Below are 17,627 nucleotides of genomic sequence, written 5' to 3' on the forward strand. Positions count from 1 at the left end.
GACTCAAACCTGGGACCCTGGTGCTGTGAGGCAGCAGTGCTAACCACTGAGCCACCATGCCGCCCACGGTGGCACTATTGAAAATGTTAGATATATGCAGCACGTTGCTCAGCAACAATAAGGTGAAAAGATGGGTTAAATGTAAATCAGTTACGCACCTGCATAGTCTTCATTCTGCTCTGAATGCTCTCTCCTTTTCAGATGCTGGTGAACCTGACGAGTATTTCCAGAATGCTTGTGTTATGTTTCAATCGCTTTCTCCTTGGTGCTTCCCCAATCTCCTGTCAATCTTTTTCTACCAGTCTCTGGTATAGAATGAACTTTCTCTTTGCAGTCAGGAAATTTGGCTTGCCAAAGGCCACGATTCTCATGGAGTTAAAATAAACTGTTCGGGGGAACTTGAGTGATATTTGAATAGGTTTGCAATAAACAAGATCATAATCTGGAAGTGCTCCAATGGCCATTTGATGGTTTTCTCTGTGTTTGTGTGTGCTGTGTGTTTGTGTGCGCGTGCATGTGTGTTTGTGTGGCTTTTATTCAGCTGTTCAGAGAGGAAAGGAGTCTGGCTAGTGGCACCGTTGATCGCAAAACTGCCCACATCAGTCCAGGGCCGAGTGCTGAAGGCAGCGGGAGAGGAGCTCGAGAAGGGTCAGCACTTGGGGTCATCTTCAAAAAAGGAAAGAGACAGACAGAAGCAGAAAAGGTGAGACCATTATCATAAAGAATCAAACAGAAATAACTAGAGCAGGAGATAAATTGTTAAGTACAATGCTTATAATAAGATTGTTCATTTTTTAGTTAAATAAGTCCAAAGACACACACTTTTATTCCTCAATCTTCATTATTGGACCACAGTAGAACATTGAGGTAAAGCTTCAATTGCTTAATTGCTTAATTTCCATTGTGGAGAATGGTTATTGAGGCCAGGAAGTGTTTTAAAAGCCTGGACTAAATGTTTATTCTTTGTTGAAGTAGCTCCAGTAAGCATCTTAATGCAAGAGAGAGAGAAGTAATGGTCTGGCAATTCTTACTTGTACCAATGGAGAGGTAAACAAAGTGGAATACATCGCTATTCTATTCAGTTTCATTTGAGGGTGCCAAGACTGCTTAAACAGGCTTACTGACAGGTGATCACAGTGTGCAAAGTATACTAGTGAGGGAGTTCCACAGTTTGAGTTGAAGATAGTTTTAACTTAAAGGAACAAGATTAGAGAACTGAGATCCACAGCTGCCGAAATGTGCAGAGGAAATGAGGGTCAGGGCTACATAGACACATAGAGCAGCACAGAAAAAAGATCTTCGGCCCATTGAGTAAACTTCAGTCGGAAACAAGACCCTAACTCTTCTAATCCCATTTCAGGCTCTTGCCCCTTGTACACTTCGGCACACAAGTGTGTATCTACATGTTACCTAAATATTTCTGCCTCTACCACTCTCACAGCAGTGAGTTCCAGATTCCTACCACTCTGAGTGGGAAAGAAAATGTTTTCTCACATCACCCTTTAAACCTCGTGCCCCTTACCTTCAACCTATCCCCCAGTCATTGACCCCTTCATCAGGGGAAAACTTCCCTCATGTGTACCCTATGAGTGCCGCTAGTAATTTTATACATCTCACTCATGCGTTTCCCCGCCACCACCCCCAGCCCTCCACCCCCCCAAAGTCTGCTCTGCTCCAAGGAAAATAACCCCAGTCTGTCCAATCTCTCTTCATGACTAAAACTCTCCAAGCCAGGCAACATCCTGGTAAATCTCATCTGTACCCTCTCCATTTGCCACTGATTTTGTCCTATAAGGCTATCCTCATCCATATTTACCACCTCACCAATTTTCATACCAGCCCCTTTGAGGACAATTGTTTCACAACAAAACAAAATTGAAAACAGATCTTTTACATTGTTTCTGGATGTTGAGAATTTCTCTGTAGTGATGATGATGATGTAGGTTAGCAACATAAAGGAAATGGCTCATTGATTTATGAATAGCACCATTTGTCTTCTGTTCATGTTGTAATCCACTGCCTTGCACTATTTCTGGATATGCAGTTGATTATTTGTAGTGATATCATTTCAGAATGAATGACTGTGCTGCACATGAGATACTGCTCTGAGGCATTGCCATCCCTGAACATCAAAAACAACTACTCAGCATTGCATTGAAGTTTCACTTTACTTCCTGTTATGATTCAGATCAAGCTGAATTTTCCTGGCTAGCTCGCGACCTTGACATAGCCTTCGACCCAGGTTGTGATTCTGGAATTGCCTGTGGCAGAAATGCAGACATAATCTTCCCACAGGTTTTTCAAAAGGTTTTGTGGTGCAGGGGTACTTACTGTTCCTCCCTCTGAGCCTGGAAGCCTGGGTTCAAGGCCTAGCAATTTCAGAGGTGTGTAATAGCATCTCTAAACAGCTTGATTAGCAAATATCTAAGAATTTTTGAATAGGAATAGTCAACATGGCTTTGTGTGTGAGAGGTTGTGCCTCACACATTTGATAGAGCTCTTTGTTAAAGTGACCAGGAAGGTTGACAAGGCAGGGCGATAGACATATGGATTTCAGTAAAACCGTTGATAAGATTCCACATAGTAGTTGCTCTGGAAGGTTAGATCGCGTGAAATCCAGGGAAAGCTGGCAAATTGGATGCACAATTGGCTTGATGGTAGGAAGCAGAGGGTAATAGTGGAAAGATGTTTGTCGGACTGGAGGCTTATGACTATTGGAGTGCCTCAGAGGTCAGTGCTAGGCCCGTTGATGTTTGTGTTTTGGATGAGAATGTCCAAGGCATGATTAGTAAGTTTGCAGATGGCACTAAAAGTAGACGGTATAGTGGACAGTGAGGAAGGTTATCAGAAATTGCAGAAGGTGGGAAGTGGGCCGAGAAATGGCGAATAGAGTTTAATGTAGATGAATGTTAGGTCTTGCATTTTGGAAAGTCAAATCAATTTAGGAGTTTCATGTTGAAAGGGAGGGCCTGAAGGAGTGTAGTGGAACAGAGGGACCTTGGAGTTCAGGTTTTCAGTTCTCTGAAAGTACAATCATAGGTAGATGGCAGTGAAGAAGGCTTTTGGCACACTGGCCTTCACCAGTCATGGCACTGAGCATTAAAGTTGGGAGTTTATGTTGCAGTTGTACAGGGCATTGTGTTCAGTTTTGGTCACCTTGCTATAGGAAAGATATTATTAAAATGGGAAGAGTGCAGAAGAAATGTACAAGGATGTTGCCAGGACTCAATAGTCTGAGTTATAGGGACAAGCTTGGGTGTCAGAGACTGAGGGGGGATCTGAGAAAAAGTGTATAAGATTATGAGAGGCATGGATAGATTGAATGTACTGTCTTTTTCCCAGGGTTGGGGAATCAAGCACTAGAGTTTAAGGCCAGAGGGGAAAGAATAACTGGGAACCTGAGGGGCAACATCTTTACACTGAGGTGCGCATATGGGATGAGCTGCCAGTGGAAGTGGTTGAGGTGGGCATATTAGCAACATTTAAAAGACATTTGGACAAATACATGGATAGGAGAGGTTTACAAAGGATACGGACCAAGTGCAGGGAAATTAGGTTAGAGTGGATGAACATTTTGGTCGGTACGGACCAGTTTGGATCAAAGGGCCTGTCTCTGTGCTTTAGGACCCTATGACCATGACACTGTGAGGTAGCTGATGAAGACGCCACTCCCAGGTGCCCCATTAATTAAGTTCAACAAGACTCATAGGTGGGACCAGTAGCCTTACTCATGGTGTAATCTCTGCTGTGGGTGTGGGGCAGAGACAGGAACACCAGTGGCACCATGGCGGTAAGTTCAGTAGCAGGTATTGCAGCTCGAGCTATGTTAACAGAGACCTCAGCCTTTATGAATTGGCTTCAATATCACCTCTTCCATCATGTGATTGATTAATAAAAGGCTCTTCTGGACCTCCTGCTCTGAAGTCTTTTCCAGTGCTCTGCTGAGCTCCCATCGCAGGGAGGCGGGGTGGAGGTGCCTGTGTACAGTTGGACTAAGTAGTAAAATTGCAATCCAATTCTGCAAGAGGGGGGAGTTGCCCTAATTGGATCCCTGCACCTACCAGACAAACTGTCATCACTGCGGGTGTACACATGTCAGAGAACCATCCCCATGCGAGTTAATCTGTGGGTTTGGGAAAGTTCAACGCAATGTTTCTCAGAACTGATGTTTCATTTTGATGAGTCTTTATACGATGGCTTAGGAATTTCAGTGGGAACTTGTATCAGAATCAGTGACAAGGTTCTGGTCTGTTTCCACCTGCATGCTGCTGTTAGTCGGTGTTACTTGAATATTGCTGAAAAGAGAAGCAGGTTATTGACGCTGTTTGTTTTGTCCTCATCAGGGCAACTGCAAGTACACCAAAATTCAAACGGTCACGATAGTGTTTACTGCAGGAGCTGTGAAAGCGTTCAGCAACAGATCTCTCTTTCCAGCCATCTTTGTGTCCTGATGAATCTCTTTCTGTTGTTTCTCCTTCTACAGTATGTCACTGCTGAGCCAACAGCCATTCCTGTCATTGGTCCTGACCTGCCTGAAAGGACAGGATGAGCAGAGAGAAGGTTTGCTGACCTCCTTGCAAAATCAGATCAACCAGGTAATTAGCTTTGAGAAAGAGAATCAGAACATGCATAACTTAGCACAGCACAGCTCTTGATCGTTTAAAAAAAAGTCTGCTTTGAGTTTGACTCAATGGTCAACTCAAAATTCAATTTGGTAAGATCCCACAACAAAACAAGCTTTTATCCATGAACTTTCAGATTTCTGAGGTAGTATGCATTATAGCAAATTGCTCATAGGAAGAGGGAGTTGTTGGAATTTGAATGTTTTTATTGAACATGCAGTTTTTATTGTACATTTTAGAGCATGATACAAGGTCTAGTCAGTCTCTGTGGTGCAGTTGATTCGCATGTTTGGCTGTCAACTATAAGCTTGATGGTCTGAGACAGTCTGGGGATGAAGCCCTTCAAAGGGAAGGACTCATGGTGCAGTGGTATTGTCCTTGCCTCTGAACCATGAGACCCAGGTTCAAGTGCCACCTGCTTCAGAGGTTTGGAACAACATGTCTGAAACACAAAAATGTCAATAGTGAGACTCAAACTGAGAAACTCCTGTGATTGCAAGTCAAAGCAAAGTTTCTGCTGTTCCTACCTTGGGGGCCAGAGGTTCAAGTCCCAAGGAGTAGTGTTATAGCATGGCCAAACAATTTGGTTTAAAAAAGAAAATGAAGCTGTTGGTGCCATTATTAGTGGCTTTAACAGGCTATCATGGAGGCAGAATGACTTGCATTTAAATTGTCAAAGTGCATTTGGGCTTTTGTGGTTCAAGTCCAATCACTGACACGTGTTGTAACCTATCTGAGCAGGTTGACCTTTTTGCAATAATCAACAAGTAAAAGACAGCAAAGTTTTAAGGGCCCTTCTGACACATTGGTAATGTCTCTACCTCTGGGCCAGGATGTATGGGTACAAATCCTAAATGCCCCTAAAGGTGTGTCATTTTTTAAAAGTTAATTTAGGGGATGTTAAATTCTGGCGCAGCCAGTGACACTATTACCTGACCCTAACTGCTCATGGGAAAGTGGTGGTGAGCTGTCTTCTTGAGTACGTGTGGTCCATTTGGTGTACTTAGGTTAGAATACAATTGATTCACAGTCTAAGGGAAAGTGGTGTGAAATGTTCAGACCTACTGTGCTGAACTGTTGATTAAAAACAATTTTATTAACATATTAAGGCAATCAAGTATTCTGTTTTTAAATACGGAAAGTGAAAGACCCAGCGGGTTAGGTAGTATCTGCACTCGAGGCTATGTGAATGGAGTCACAGATCAGAAGCACCAAGTCTATCTCTATCTGGACAGATGCTGCCTAAACTGCTGGGTATTTTCCACCACAGCAGGGCAATTGAATCTCAACTGCCCTCTTGGCAATATATGCTGGTCAGCCAGTGATGCCCTGATCCTATACATGAATTTTTAAAAAAATTCTCATTTCAAATTGTCAACATTCAACATATCATTCCTCCCAACACATACATACTGTTTAGCTGGAGCGTCTCCTAGAGAAATCTTTTAAAACTACAGAATTGATTAATTTTTTTGATGTAAAGATGCCTTTGGTTTGGAAAACATCCCTCATGCATTTCAAAGAGATATGAGAGAAATGCATTTTCAATGAAAACACATTAGGAACATTGAGGAAAGGTGCAGTCAAAAGATAAGGATCTGTTCTGGGAAGTAGAGAGAGAGAGAGAATGAGAGATGGATCAATGTAGTTTGAAAGCGTGGCTGCGATAGGTGGACGGAAAGGGGAATGGTCATAAGCCGGGAATGGTCATAAGCCAGCAATGGGTCGAGGAATTATTCATGGGAGGTGTGTTGTAGGCTGGAGAGAAAGGCGGGAGAAAGACAGAGACATTTGAAGCCAAAGAAGAAAAATTTAAACCTGAAATTCTGGCTGACCAAGCGAGTCAGTGAGGATGGGAATAGTGAATAAGTAGGACTAACTGCGAAAGGATTGTAATGGTAGCATTTTAGATTTTTAAAATTCATTCATGGGATGAGGGCATCACTGGTTAGGTCAGCATTTATTGCCCATCCCCAGTTGTCCAGAGGGTGATTAAGAATCAACCCCATTGCTGTATGTCTGGAGATACTTGTAGACCAAACCAAGTAAGGAGGGACATTTCCTTCTCTAAAAGGTATTGGTGAACCAAATGAGTTTTTCCTGAAAATCAGGAAAATGGGTGGCACGGTGCTCAGTGGTTAGTGCTGCTGCCTCTCAGTGCCAGGGACCTGGGTTCGATTCCAGCCTCAGGCGACCATCTCTTTTAGTCTTTCATTTTGACTTGATATATCATCATTGATGCTCTTGTCTGTGTGATGGATCAAGTTTAGTGAACAGTATTATATCTGATCATTTCTGAGCAAAATATCTTAACTAGGGTCAGATCCTGTGAGATTAGCAATGTCACTCAGTAAACAAATGAAGCCCCACTGCTGAAAATGATGTGAGCAATGACCTTTAGGGTTAACGTGCTCTGTTAACTGTTGGAAAAGGTGAAATAAACAAGCTAGCTTGTACAATGTAGGAACAGTTTTTGGGCTGGACACTCATTTTACATTGACCATAAATATGTAAAACAGAAACTGCAAAGTTGAAATGTAATCATAAACACATTTTCCTGTCCAATGCAGTCCCTTTCTGTGTATTCATTCATGGAATGCTGTGCCAGCCTTCATTGCCCATCCACAGTTGTCCTTGAGAAGCTGGTGATGAGCTGCCATCTTGAACTGCTGCCATTCCATTTTGTGTGGGTGCAGCCACAATGCCATTAGGGAGAGAGTTCTAGAATTCTGACCCAGTGACACTGAACGAACAGCGATATATTTTCAAGTCAGGACGATGAGTCACTTGGAGGGGAACTTCTAAGTGATAATGTTCCCATGTATCCACAGTGTTTGTCCTTTTAGGTGAAAGTAGTGTGGTTGGTCAGTACTTTCTAAGGAGTCTTGGTGATTTTCTGCAGTACACATTGCTGCTAGTGAGTGTCGGTTGTGGAGGGAGCTGATGTCTATGATGTGATGCCAATCAAATGGGCTGCTTTGTCCGAAATGGTGTCAAACGTCTTGAGTGTTGTTAGAGCTGCATCCAGCCAGGCAAGTGGGGAGTATTCCATCACATTTATGACTTGTGCCTTCTAGATGGTGGAGAGGCGGTGGGGTTTAGGATGTGAGTTACTCGTTGTGGGATTACTAACCTCTAAACTGGTGTTGTAGCCACAGAATGCGTGCGGCTAATCCGTTTCAGTTTTAGTTAATATAATCCCCAGGATGTTGATAGTGAAGGATTCAGCAATGATAATGCCATTGAATGTCAAGGGGCAATAGTTAGGTTCTCTCTTGTGAGAGGTAGTCATGACTTGGCACTTATGTAGTTTGGATGCTACTTTTCACTTATCAGCCTCAGCCTTTTGTGTTGTCTAGGTCTTGCTGAATTTGAGCATGGCCCCCTTAGTATCTGAGGAGTTGCAATGGTGTAGAACATAGAACAGTCCAGCACAGAACAGGCTCTTCAGCACACAATGTTGTGCCGACCATTGATCCTCATGTAAGGTAAACCTAATGTACGAACCCTCAAATTTCTGTGACCATATGCATGTCCAGCAGTCTCTTAAATATCCCCAATGACCTCGCTTCCACAACTGCTGCTGGCAATGCATTCCATGCTCTCTCAACTCTCTGCGTAAAGAACCCGCCTCTGACATCCCCTCTATACTTTCCGCCAAACAGCTTAAAACTATGAGCCCTCGTGTTAACAATTTCTGCCCTGGGGAAAAAATCTCTGGCTGTCGACTCTATCTATGCCTCTCATTATTTTGTACACCTCCATTAGGTCCCCTCTCCTTTCTTCTTTTTTCCAATGAAAAAAGTCCGAGCTCAGTCAACCTCTCTTCATAAGATAAGCCCTCCATTCCAGGCAGCATCCTGGTAAACCTTCTCTAAATCCTCTCCGAAGCATCCACATCTTTCCTATAATAGGATGACCAGAACTGGACACAGTATTCCAAGTGCGGTCTAACCAAAGTTTTATAGAGCTGCAACAAGATCTCATGGCTCTTAAACTCAATACCCCTGTTAATGAAAGCCAAAACACCATATGCTTTCTTAACAACCCTTTCCACTTGGGTGGCAATTTTAAGGGATCTATGTACCTGCACACCAAGATCCCTCTGTTCCTCCACACTGCCAAGAATCCTGTCTTTAATCCTGTACTCAACTTTCAACATTATGCAATCATCAGTGACCATTCCACTTCTGACCTCATAACGGGGAGAACACCGTCGATGAAACAGCTCAGGATGGTTGGGCCTGAGGAACCTGAGCAGAGATGTTCTGGAGCTGAGATGATTCATCTCTAAGCATCACAAGCATTCTTTTCTGCCAGTTCTGCAGAAGAGCCATCTGCACTCGAAATGTTAACTCTACTTCTTTCTCCACAGATGCTGTCAGACCTGCTGAGTTTCTGCAGTATTTTCCATTGTTGTTCTTGTGTGCTAGGTATGTCTCCAACCAGAAGAGACTCTAGTTTTGCTGGGACTTCCTGGTGCAAAACTGTCAAATGTGGCCTTGATGTCAAAGGCAGTCACTCTCGCCCCACCTCTGGATTCAACACATTTGTCATTGTTGTAGTGAGGCCAGGAGCTGAGTGGCCCCTTGTGGAACCTAAATTCAGTGTCAGTGATCAGGTTATTGCTCAGAAAGTGCTGTTTGGTAGCAGAGTTGGTCATACCTTCCGTCACTGCATGATTTAAATGACCTCAATCACTGGAAGTGAACAAAGGGGAATACTAATTAGTGAGATAATAGTGTGTGAGGAAACTCCTTTAAGACATCAACACCAGTGCAGCCCAGTTGGGTTTTTCTTAATTGTAAATTCTATGCCAGAGGATGGGGAATTCTCTGATTTGTTTATCAGGCTTCTAAAGTGAAGGTCATTTTCTCATATATTCGTAAAGTATATTTCAAAAGTGGGAGTCCCACCCAACTTGAACCTTATGATATGTCATACGGTTGAGTAGAGATTATACTGGTTATAACCTTGTGTCGTTGGGTTATGGAAATATACACAAAGTATGGGAGAGCTGCAATGACCATTTATTGTGATGGAGAGCGGAATGTGAATATTGCTGAAAAAGGTACATTTTGTCTTGCAATCATCAGGACAGTTCACAAGAAATACCTTTGAAAAAGGAAGTGATTGCCTGTGTAGGTTTCCTCTGGGTGCTGCGGTTTCCTCCTGCAGTCTAAAGATGTGCCAGTCAGGTGGATTGGCTATGGGAAATTCCCCCTTGGTGTCCAGGAGTATGCAAGCTTGGTGCGTTAGCCCAGGTAAATGCGGTAGTTACTGTAGGAAAGAGAGGTGAGAAGGTCTGGATGGGATGCTCTTCGGAGGGCCTGCGCAGACTTGATGGCCGCATGTTCTCTTTCTGCACTGTCGGGTTTCTGTGGGGTTTATGCGTATGAAACTGCAAGGTTGAAATTTCTCAGCAGAAAAGAAAACAGGAAAAAAATTGGTTTGAACCATGTGTCATCGAAATCATATTTGCAATTTAGTTTCAAAGGTTCAGTGTCATTAATAGGATGGTATAAATTGAAGTGAATATTTTTAAAATATTTTTTGTAATTATTAAAACCTGCTCTTCCATGCAATCCTCCCAGATTTTGAGTAACTGGCGGGAAGAACGTTACCAGGATGACATAAAAGCCCGACAGATGATGCACGAAGCTCTGCAGCTGCGTTTGAATCTGGTGAGACAGTGGCACGGCTCGCTTCAGAAATATTTGTTTTTGTAAAAAAAAATTGAGAGGCCCTTCCTCATAGTGAGGAAGCGCAGGAAGGCATTTAATAACCCCTGGGCATCTTGGCCCCACAATGGATAGCGTTGGTGGAATTATGTATTCTCCCATGTCTGTTCTGCCACTCTAGAGGGTGTAGAGTGTGATCGTTTCTGGCATCTTTGAGGGCTTGGCAGAAGGATGTGATGTCATCTTTAATGTCAGCATCGCCCTTGTCCAAGACACCAGTGAACCTGAGCTGTGAATGTCAATTACCTTACAGAGCTGTAGTGGGTGCCTTTACCTTACAGAGCTGTAGTGGATGCCTTTACCTTACAGAGCTGCAGTGTGTGCCTTTACCTTACAGAGCTGTAGTGGGTGCCTTTACCTTACAGAGCTGCAGTGGGTGCCTTTACCTTACAGAGCTGTAGTGGGTGCCTTTACCTTACAGAGCTGTAGTGGGTGCCTTTACCTTACAGAGCTGTAGTGGATGCCTTTACCTTACAGAGCTGTAGTGGGTGCCTTTACCTTACAGAGCTGCAGTGGGTGCCTTTACCTTACAGAGCTGTAGTGGGTGCCTTTACCTTACAGAGCTGCAGTGGGTGCCTTTACCTTACAGAGCTGTAGTGGGTGCCTTTACCTTACAGAGCTGTAGTGGGAGAGATTACCCAATTATGCAGCAGCCTTGTAAAGTCAAGAAAGCAGCACTGTTAACAGTTTGTAAAGTTGCAAGCCATTAAGAAGGTAAGCATTCTCTCGGACAGCAAATGATTCGGGGTAAAATAAAAAAATGAAGAGTTGTTATAGATATATGGGCTCTTGGTGGGAACAGTGTGTACAGTTTTAGTATCCTTAGAATGTGCTTTATGATCCATTGGATTGTTCCCTGGTGTGAGAGATTAAGCAGAATGGGCTAATATTCTCTGTAGATCAGATGAATGATAGGTAATCTCACTGAAAACTTTTGGGCTTGTCCAGTTTGGTTCTGGGCAACTCTTGCCCCAAGCCGATGTCTACAGCAAGAGCTCAGAGTTTCAGGATCAAGGTTACATCATTGCAGACTGCTATGAAAGTTGGCAGGTTCTTTCATAGGGAGTTGTGAATGTTCAGCTGTTAAATGGATTCAAATCTGAAAGTGACAAATTTTTGGACATTAAAGAAAATCGAGGGATATTGACAAAGTAAAAAAATCTCACAGTTTATTTGGAACCAGCAGGTTTATTTGGAAGCACTAGCTTTTGAGCCACTGCCTTTTCATCAGGTGGTTCTTTCTTCCTCCTTTAGTGTGCTATAGAGGCAGTTTGGGAAGATGGCCTCGATGCCCAAGATTTGTCTTAAACTTGCTTGAGGAATTGAATGGAATCCTTCTGCTCCTGTGATGTTCTTGCATATGGTTTTAATCTTGGGCAGGAAAACGAGCACTATTTTTAATCAAGATGACATGATGATATCAGACACAAACTTCATGATCAATTTTTGTCACTATATGGTAGGGGGAGGGGAAAGATTTTGTTTTCTGAGTGCTCCTGGAGGCAGTAATGTCTTTTGAATGGTCAATAGAAATGGTTAAAACTGTGTGGTTGCTGGGTTTTGGCTATTGTGAGCATAACGGTGGGCAAAAATGTAATGCTAAACCACACCTTTCGAAAAGTTCCTTGTAGCAGTGCTGTGAAATCAGGGCATAAATGCAACCAGCCCGAGTACCCAACATTATGACTGATATAAAGTGAGTTTCATTTAAATGTTGTAAAACCGGGCTTTCCATGCCTTCAGAAGTGTGCATTTTAAACAATGTTCCCTGATATCAATCTCTCCAAAAGGAAAAGTTCTTCTGCTGACATTGAGGGGGTCCCTGTTTTGACCCATCATTATCTCTGTTGCTGGAGTTACAGGACAGGTGACAATGTGAAGCAAACTTGTAAACTGGCACTAATAGCCCAGTCTCTCTCTCTCTCTCTCTCTCTCTCTCTCTCTCTCTCTCTCTCTCTCTCTCTCTCTCTCTCTCTCTCTCTCTCTCTCTCTCTCAGGCCACTGTTGGAAAAGGGTTTGAAAGAAATTGGATTGAGCGACTTGGGGTGGTCTTCTTGAATGTGGGGCTGTGGTGAAGTATGTAGGTGATTATATCTGGCCCAAGGACGTTGGAAGGCATAGGTGGAAGCGATGATTCTGGAGGCAGGAGGCTCAATTCCAGCCTCGGACGACTGTCTGTGTGGTGTTTGCACATTCTCCCCGTGTCTGTGTGGGCTCCCTCTGGGTGCTCCAGTTTCCTCCCACTGTCCAAAGATGTGCAGGTTAGGTGGATTGGCCGTGGTAAATTATTATTAATTCACGGGATGAGGTCATCACTGGCTGGACCAGAATTTTTGCCCATCCCTAATTGTCTAGAGGGCAGCTAAGAGTCGAGAATTGTGGGTCTGGAGTCACATGTCGGTCAGAGAAGGGAAGGTTGGCAGTTTCCTTCCCTGAAGGACTTGCCCATTATCCAGTAATGTGGAACCAAGGTGGATTAGCCATGGGACATATGAATAGGGTAGGGGTTGGTTCTGGGTGGGATGTTCTTCTGAGGGTCAGTGTAGACTCAATGGGCTGAATGGCCTGCTTCCGTACCATAGGGATTCTTTGGTTCTATGCTTCTGTGGTTGTTTGTTTCCAAGCACTGATCCTGGTGAATGTGGGAAAAGAAACATTGCTCTGTATTGAATGTTATGAGATGTTGAGAGAATTTCTCTACCCTATTCTGCTGATTCAACATTCTGAGCAAACATTCAAAACTGTTATAAAGATCTGACTTGGTCTGCTCAGCTCGCTCTTCACTTTGGAAAATATTACCATTTGTACAATAAATAGCCTTTATTGTCATTCTATTTAATTGTAAACAATGTATCATTCTTTTGGGGATAACTGTTTGGATGTGTCTTTCTAGGTTGGTGGGATGTTTGACACTGTCCAGCGCAGTACCCAGTGGACCACAGACTGGGCTCTACTGCTACTTCAGATAATTACCTCAGGAACTGTCGATGTGCAGACTAACAAGTAATTTCTTTTTTATTAATAATGAATCAAAAGATTGTATTAAATAACTTATCAGAACTTTAATTTTTTTGAACAACCGTGAGATTGATTGCACAGCTGATTCAAACACTAAAAGTTTTGCTAAGTTTTTTTTTATATGCTCACACCTTCATTGGCTTCTCAACCTGAATAAATTAGTGGACGTGGCATAGCTTTGTTGAAATGAGCAGAGGTTCTGATTGACTAACATAATGTTTTCCAATCTTTGGCTCAGGTGTTTCAGCTCTTTCACATATTTCTGTTTTTCTCTTTGCTTTCCCCTCTCCGATTCCACCTGATTCGCTTCATTGTGAGGTATTGTGCGAGTCCTAGAAATTAGGCCCACAAAGACACAAATTATAAGCAAAAGTGGGCCATTTGTTCCCTCGAATCTGCTCCATCATTCTATGGATGATCTATTTGTGTTTCAAGTCCTACATTCCCAGCTTATGTTGGCATGTATCATCGATGACAGTGAACAAAATCCAAAGGCACTGTCAGTTCTTCCATCAAGTGGAATAATGCATGTGAGCTTTTGTCTAATGCTCTGTAAGGATTACCTAGTTTCTATTGTAGGTGCAGTCCAGTTAAAGTTGGGCGTTGACTTTCCTCATTGTCTTTCCCAGTGAACTCTTCACCACCGTGCTGGACATGTTAGGGGTTTTGATCAATGGGAGCCTGGCATCAGATCTATCCAGTACCTCCCAGGGAGGATCTGAAGAAAACAAGCGCGCCTACATGAACCTAGTGAAGAAATTAAAGGTGAGTCAGACACCCAATTCTTAACCCGCAAACCAAAATGTTAGAAATTGGAAGCAAAATCAGAAAATGCTGAGATACTCACAAGAACAGGCAGTACGTGTATAATGAGAAACCAACTTACCATTTCAGGTCATCAATGATCCATCAGAATAGCTGGGTTCTTGTGTTTCGTTTAATACTTTGGGTTATCTAATTTCAAAGGTTTCCATCATTCTTTACTGGATGACTTGATATTCAATGTTACATATAACAATTTACACACCTTTCTGCTAAACCACTGCCCCCAATATCTTGGTAGTTTTCACAATAAAGTTAAGAACATCCTGCCGTGGAATCCATTGTGAAACATTCTGCTGCTAAGGTGAGTGTCCTCAGAAGACCAGGAAGTCTAATTACCAGAAGTCCTTACATCAGTCAGATGCTGCTTATTGTTGCTGAGGGAGGTTGATCGGCAGGTGCTCATATATTTCCAACAAGCCAGGGCAGGGAATGTCGTGTGAAATGATTGTTATAATATTTTAATGGCGTTTAAATGCAGCTGATGCATGATGTGTAAACAGACAGACCCCAGAGTGCAAGCAGGTTCTATCCTTGAGTCCATTCACAAGTCGATTTGTACACGGGATTATATTTGTAAGTACAATGAAACATTCATATGTCAGATCATAAAATTACACCCCTGTATGGGATCGCTTTTTAAGAGTGAGCATTTGTAACTCCGACATTTCTAAATCAGGATCCAATTTAAATTTTTTATATATAAGGCGGCTTCTGGTCAATAAACTAAGCAGTCTTAAACTCACTCAGCCCATTTAGTGAATGCCAGTACAACTTTTATACACTATTTCAATTTGTCCTTCATTGGGTTACCAATTTGTATTCTGCATTCTAGCACTTCAGAGAACCATAACATTTCCTTCTAGTTCTTGACTGAATATGAACAAACCAAATTTTGACATCCTTAGCTTCCGACTGACTGGTGGCATAAATGTGATACTTCATGGTGCAGACCTGCAGCTCTGTTGGCGAATTATATCACGCTATCTTAACCATGTAAAAAGTGGCGGTGTAGTGGTTATGTCACTGTATTAGTAATCCAGAAATCCACATTCTGGAGATGTGGGTTTGAATCCAGCCATGGCAGATGGTGAAATCTGAATTCAGTAAGTATCTGGAATGAAATGCTTGCTAATCACAGCCAATCACTGTTGGTTACCATTAAAATAAATGTGCTTTCCATATGGGGGAGGTGGTATTATCACAGGACTGTAACTACGGAGACCCAGATAGTGTTCCGGGGACCCAGGTTCGAATCCCACCCTGGCAGATGGTGGAATTCTATAGTAAAAAGAAAGTCTGGAATTAAAAGTCTAATGATGTCGATTGTCAGGAAAACACCCATCTGCTTCACTAATGCCCTTTTGGGAAGGAAACAGCCATCCTTACCTGTTCTGGCCTACATGTGACTCCAGACCCACAGCAGTGTGGTTGACTGCCCTCTGCGGTGGACAATAAATGTTGGCCGAGCCAATGATTTTTTTTGTAGAAGTGCTAGCCTATGTATTGTGATCTGTTCCTTTCCTGCATTCTTCTGCCTGCATAGTGACATTTGAGGAAGGGAGAAGGTTCACTAAGCGAGATTTGGCTGTCTTTTTGTCAGCATGCTCCAATTGAGGAAGTACTTAACTAGTACATACTGTACTTGCACTCATTGGAACATGAGGCAATTTGACTTCCAAGCACAAACCACAATCCTGGATGGCTCATGAACATGATGCATTCAGAGCAAGTCAGGCGCCATAGGAATCTGTCCTTACGAGTTTGTGTAACAAATTCTTGGCAAGGTGTCACGGATGGTGGCATGCTGCATTTTTGCCAGTAGCTGGGTGCAAAGGGAAAGCAAATAGAATATTCCCCAAAAGGGAAGGGAGCATGAAAATAGTTCAGTCTTGCTAAAGCTACACAAAGTAGTAATAAGATCACAGCTGGACCACTGTAAACAGTGTTGATCCCCTTATGCAAGGAAAGATCTAGTGGCATTGGATGCAGTCCAGAGAAGATACACTAGGCTAGACCTGATGTTTCTTTTTATTTGACCCATTTTTCTAATAAAACTGTTCAGAGAGGTTATTAGCCAAGGAAAAATGAACAAAGTATCCCACTCGTTGCAGCTACTGTGTTCTTGGACTGGCTAATTCCTCTATGTCCGTGTTCACATTGTTTGCAAAGCTAGAATTTGCGCTGTCTTCCCCCAGCCCTGTCCCTTTACTCCTCCTTATACCATCCATTCTTGATTTCATATTGGCAGCATTCAGCCGATGTTAAACTTAAATCTCCTGATCTCTGAGAAGTTGCAGTGACTTCCAGAGTATTGCACAATAGACCGTAGTTTTCATTTTTAGCATAGAAGGTTAAAATGGAAAAGTATTTTTTTTGCCTGAAGGTATATAGTTCAGTCCCAATGGCTAATTTTATTTTCATTCATGGGATGAGGGCAATACTAACCAAGCCAGCATTTATTGCCCAGAGGGCAGTTGAGAGTCAACCACATTGCTGAGGGTCTGGAGTTACATGAAGGCCAGGCCAGATAAGGATGGCAGTTTCCTCCCCTAAAGGGCATTGGTGAACCTGATGGCTTTTTCCAACAATCAACACCGGTTTCACAGTCAGCATTAGACTCTTACTTCCAGATATTACTGAGCTCAAATTACACCATCTGCTGTGACAGGGTTTGAACCCTGGTACCTGGGACGTTACCCGGGTCTCTGGATTAATAGCTTAGCAATAATACCACTAGGCCATTGCTTCCCAATTGCAGGCATCGTGATGCCAGTACCATTCTCTCCACTCAGCTGGCAAAACCTGGCAGCTGAGATCCTGCAGGGAATGAGCAGTGCCATACAACACAAGAAGAGAGTTGTTGGCACCAGCAGCAAAGGGGGAATCTACATCCTTTCGTCTCCATCTCTCCACTTACTTTTAATTGCTCCAGTGCCATTTCTCAGTGTCTTGCTTGCCCAGATGCATGTTCACTGCAAGCGTGTCTTTTTTATTCACTCATGAGACATGACCATTGGCTGTGTGGGCCAGTGTGTGTCTGTAGGCAGGTCACACAAAGTGGGTCGAATCAGCTCTCTCACATCCGTCACCAGTAACGGAAATGCTTATTTTAAAATGGAGTTCCAATGTGTCCCGTAACATGAGTGACACGGTGGCTCAGTGGTTGGCACTGCTGCCTCTCAGCAGCAGGGACCTGGGTTCGATTCCAGCCTTGGGCGACAGTGTGGAGTTTGTACTTTCTCCTGGTATCTGCTTGGGTGTTTCTGTTTTTTTTAGATTAGATTACTTACAATGTGGAAACAGGCCCTTCGGCCCAACAAGTCCACACCGACCCTCCGAAGCACAATCCACCCAGACCCATTCCATATGTTTACCCCTTCACCTAACACTACAGACAATTTAGCATGGTCAATTCACCTAA

General features: G+C 43.1%; 1 protein-coding gene across 1 annotated transcript in view; it reads left to right on the forward strand.

Annotated features, from left to right (window-relative positions):
* The window catches only part of LOC122556191 (mediator of RNA polymerase II transcription subunit 12-like protein), a 168,641-nt gene that overhangs the window by 56,115 nt on the left and 94,899 nt on the right, over nucleotides 1-17,627 (forward strand). Inside the window, exons 16-20 of the mRNA XM_087993931.1 lie at nucleotides 542-703; nucleotides 4,484-4,595; nucleotides 10,217-10,306; nucleotides 13,257-13,366; nucleotides 14,011-14,146. Coding sequence (XP_087850057.1) covers nucleotides 542-703; nucleotides 4,484-4,595; nucleotides 10,217-10,306; nucleotides 13,257-13,366; nucleotides 14,011-14,146 — 610 coding nt within the window. The remainder of the gene's footprint in view (nucleotides 1-541; nucleotides 704-4,483; nucleotides 4,596-10,216; nucleotides 10,307-13,256; nucleotides 13,367-14,010; nucleotides 14,147-17,627) is intronic.

The sequence above is a fragment of the Chiloscyllium plagiosum genome, unplaced genomic scaffold, assembly GCF_037043375.1.
Source record: "Chiloscyllium plagiosum isolate Xiang-an unplaced genomic scaffold, Cpla_swu_hap1 HiC_scaffold_13, whole genome shotgun sequence".
In the NCBI taxonomy this organism is placed as follows: Eukaryota; Metazoa; Chordata; class Chondrichthyes; order Orectolobiformes; family Hemiscylliidae; genus Chiloscyllium; species Chiloscyllium plagiosum.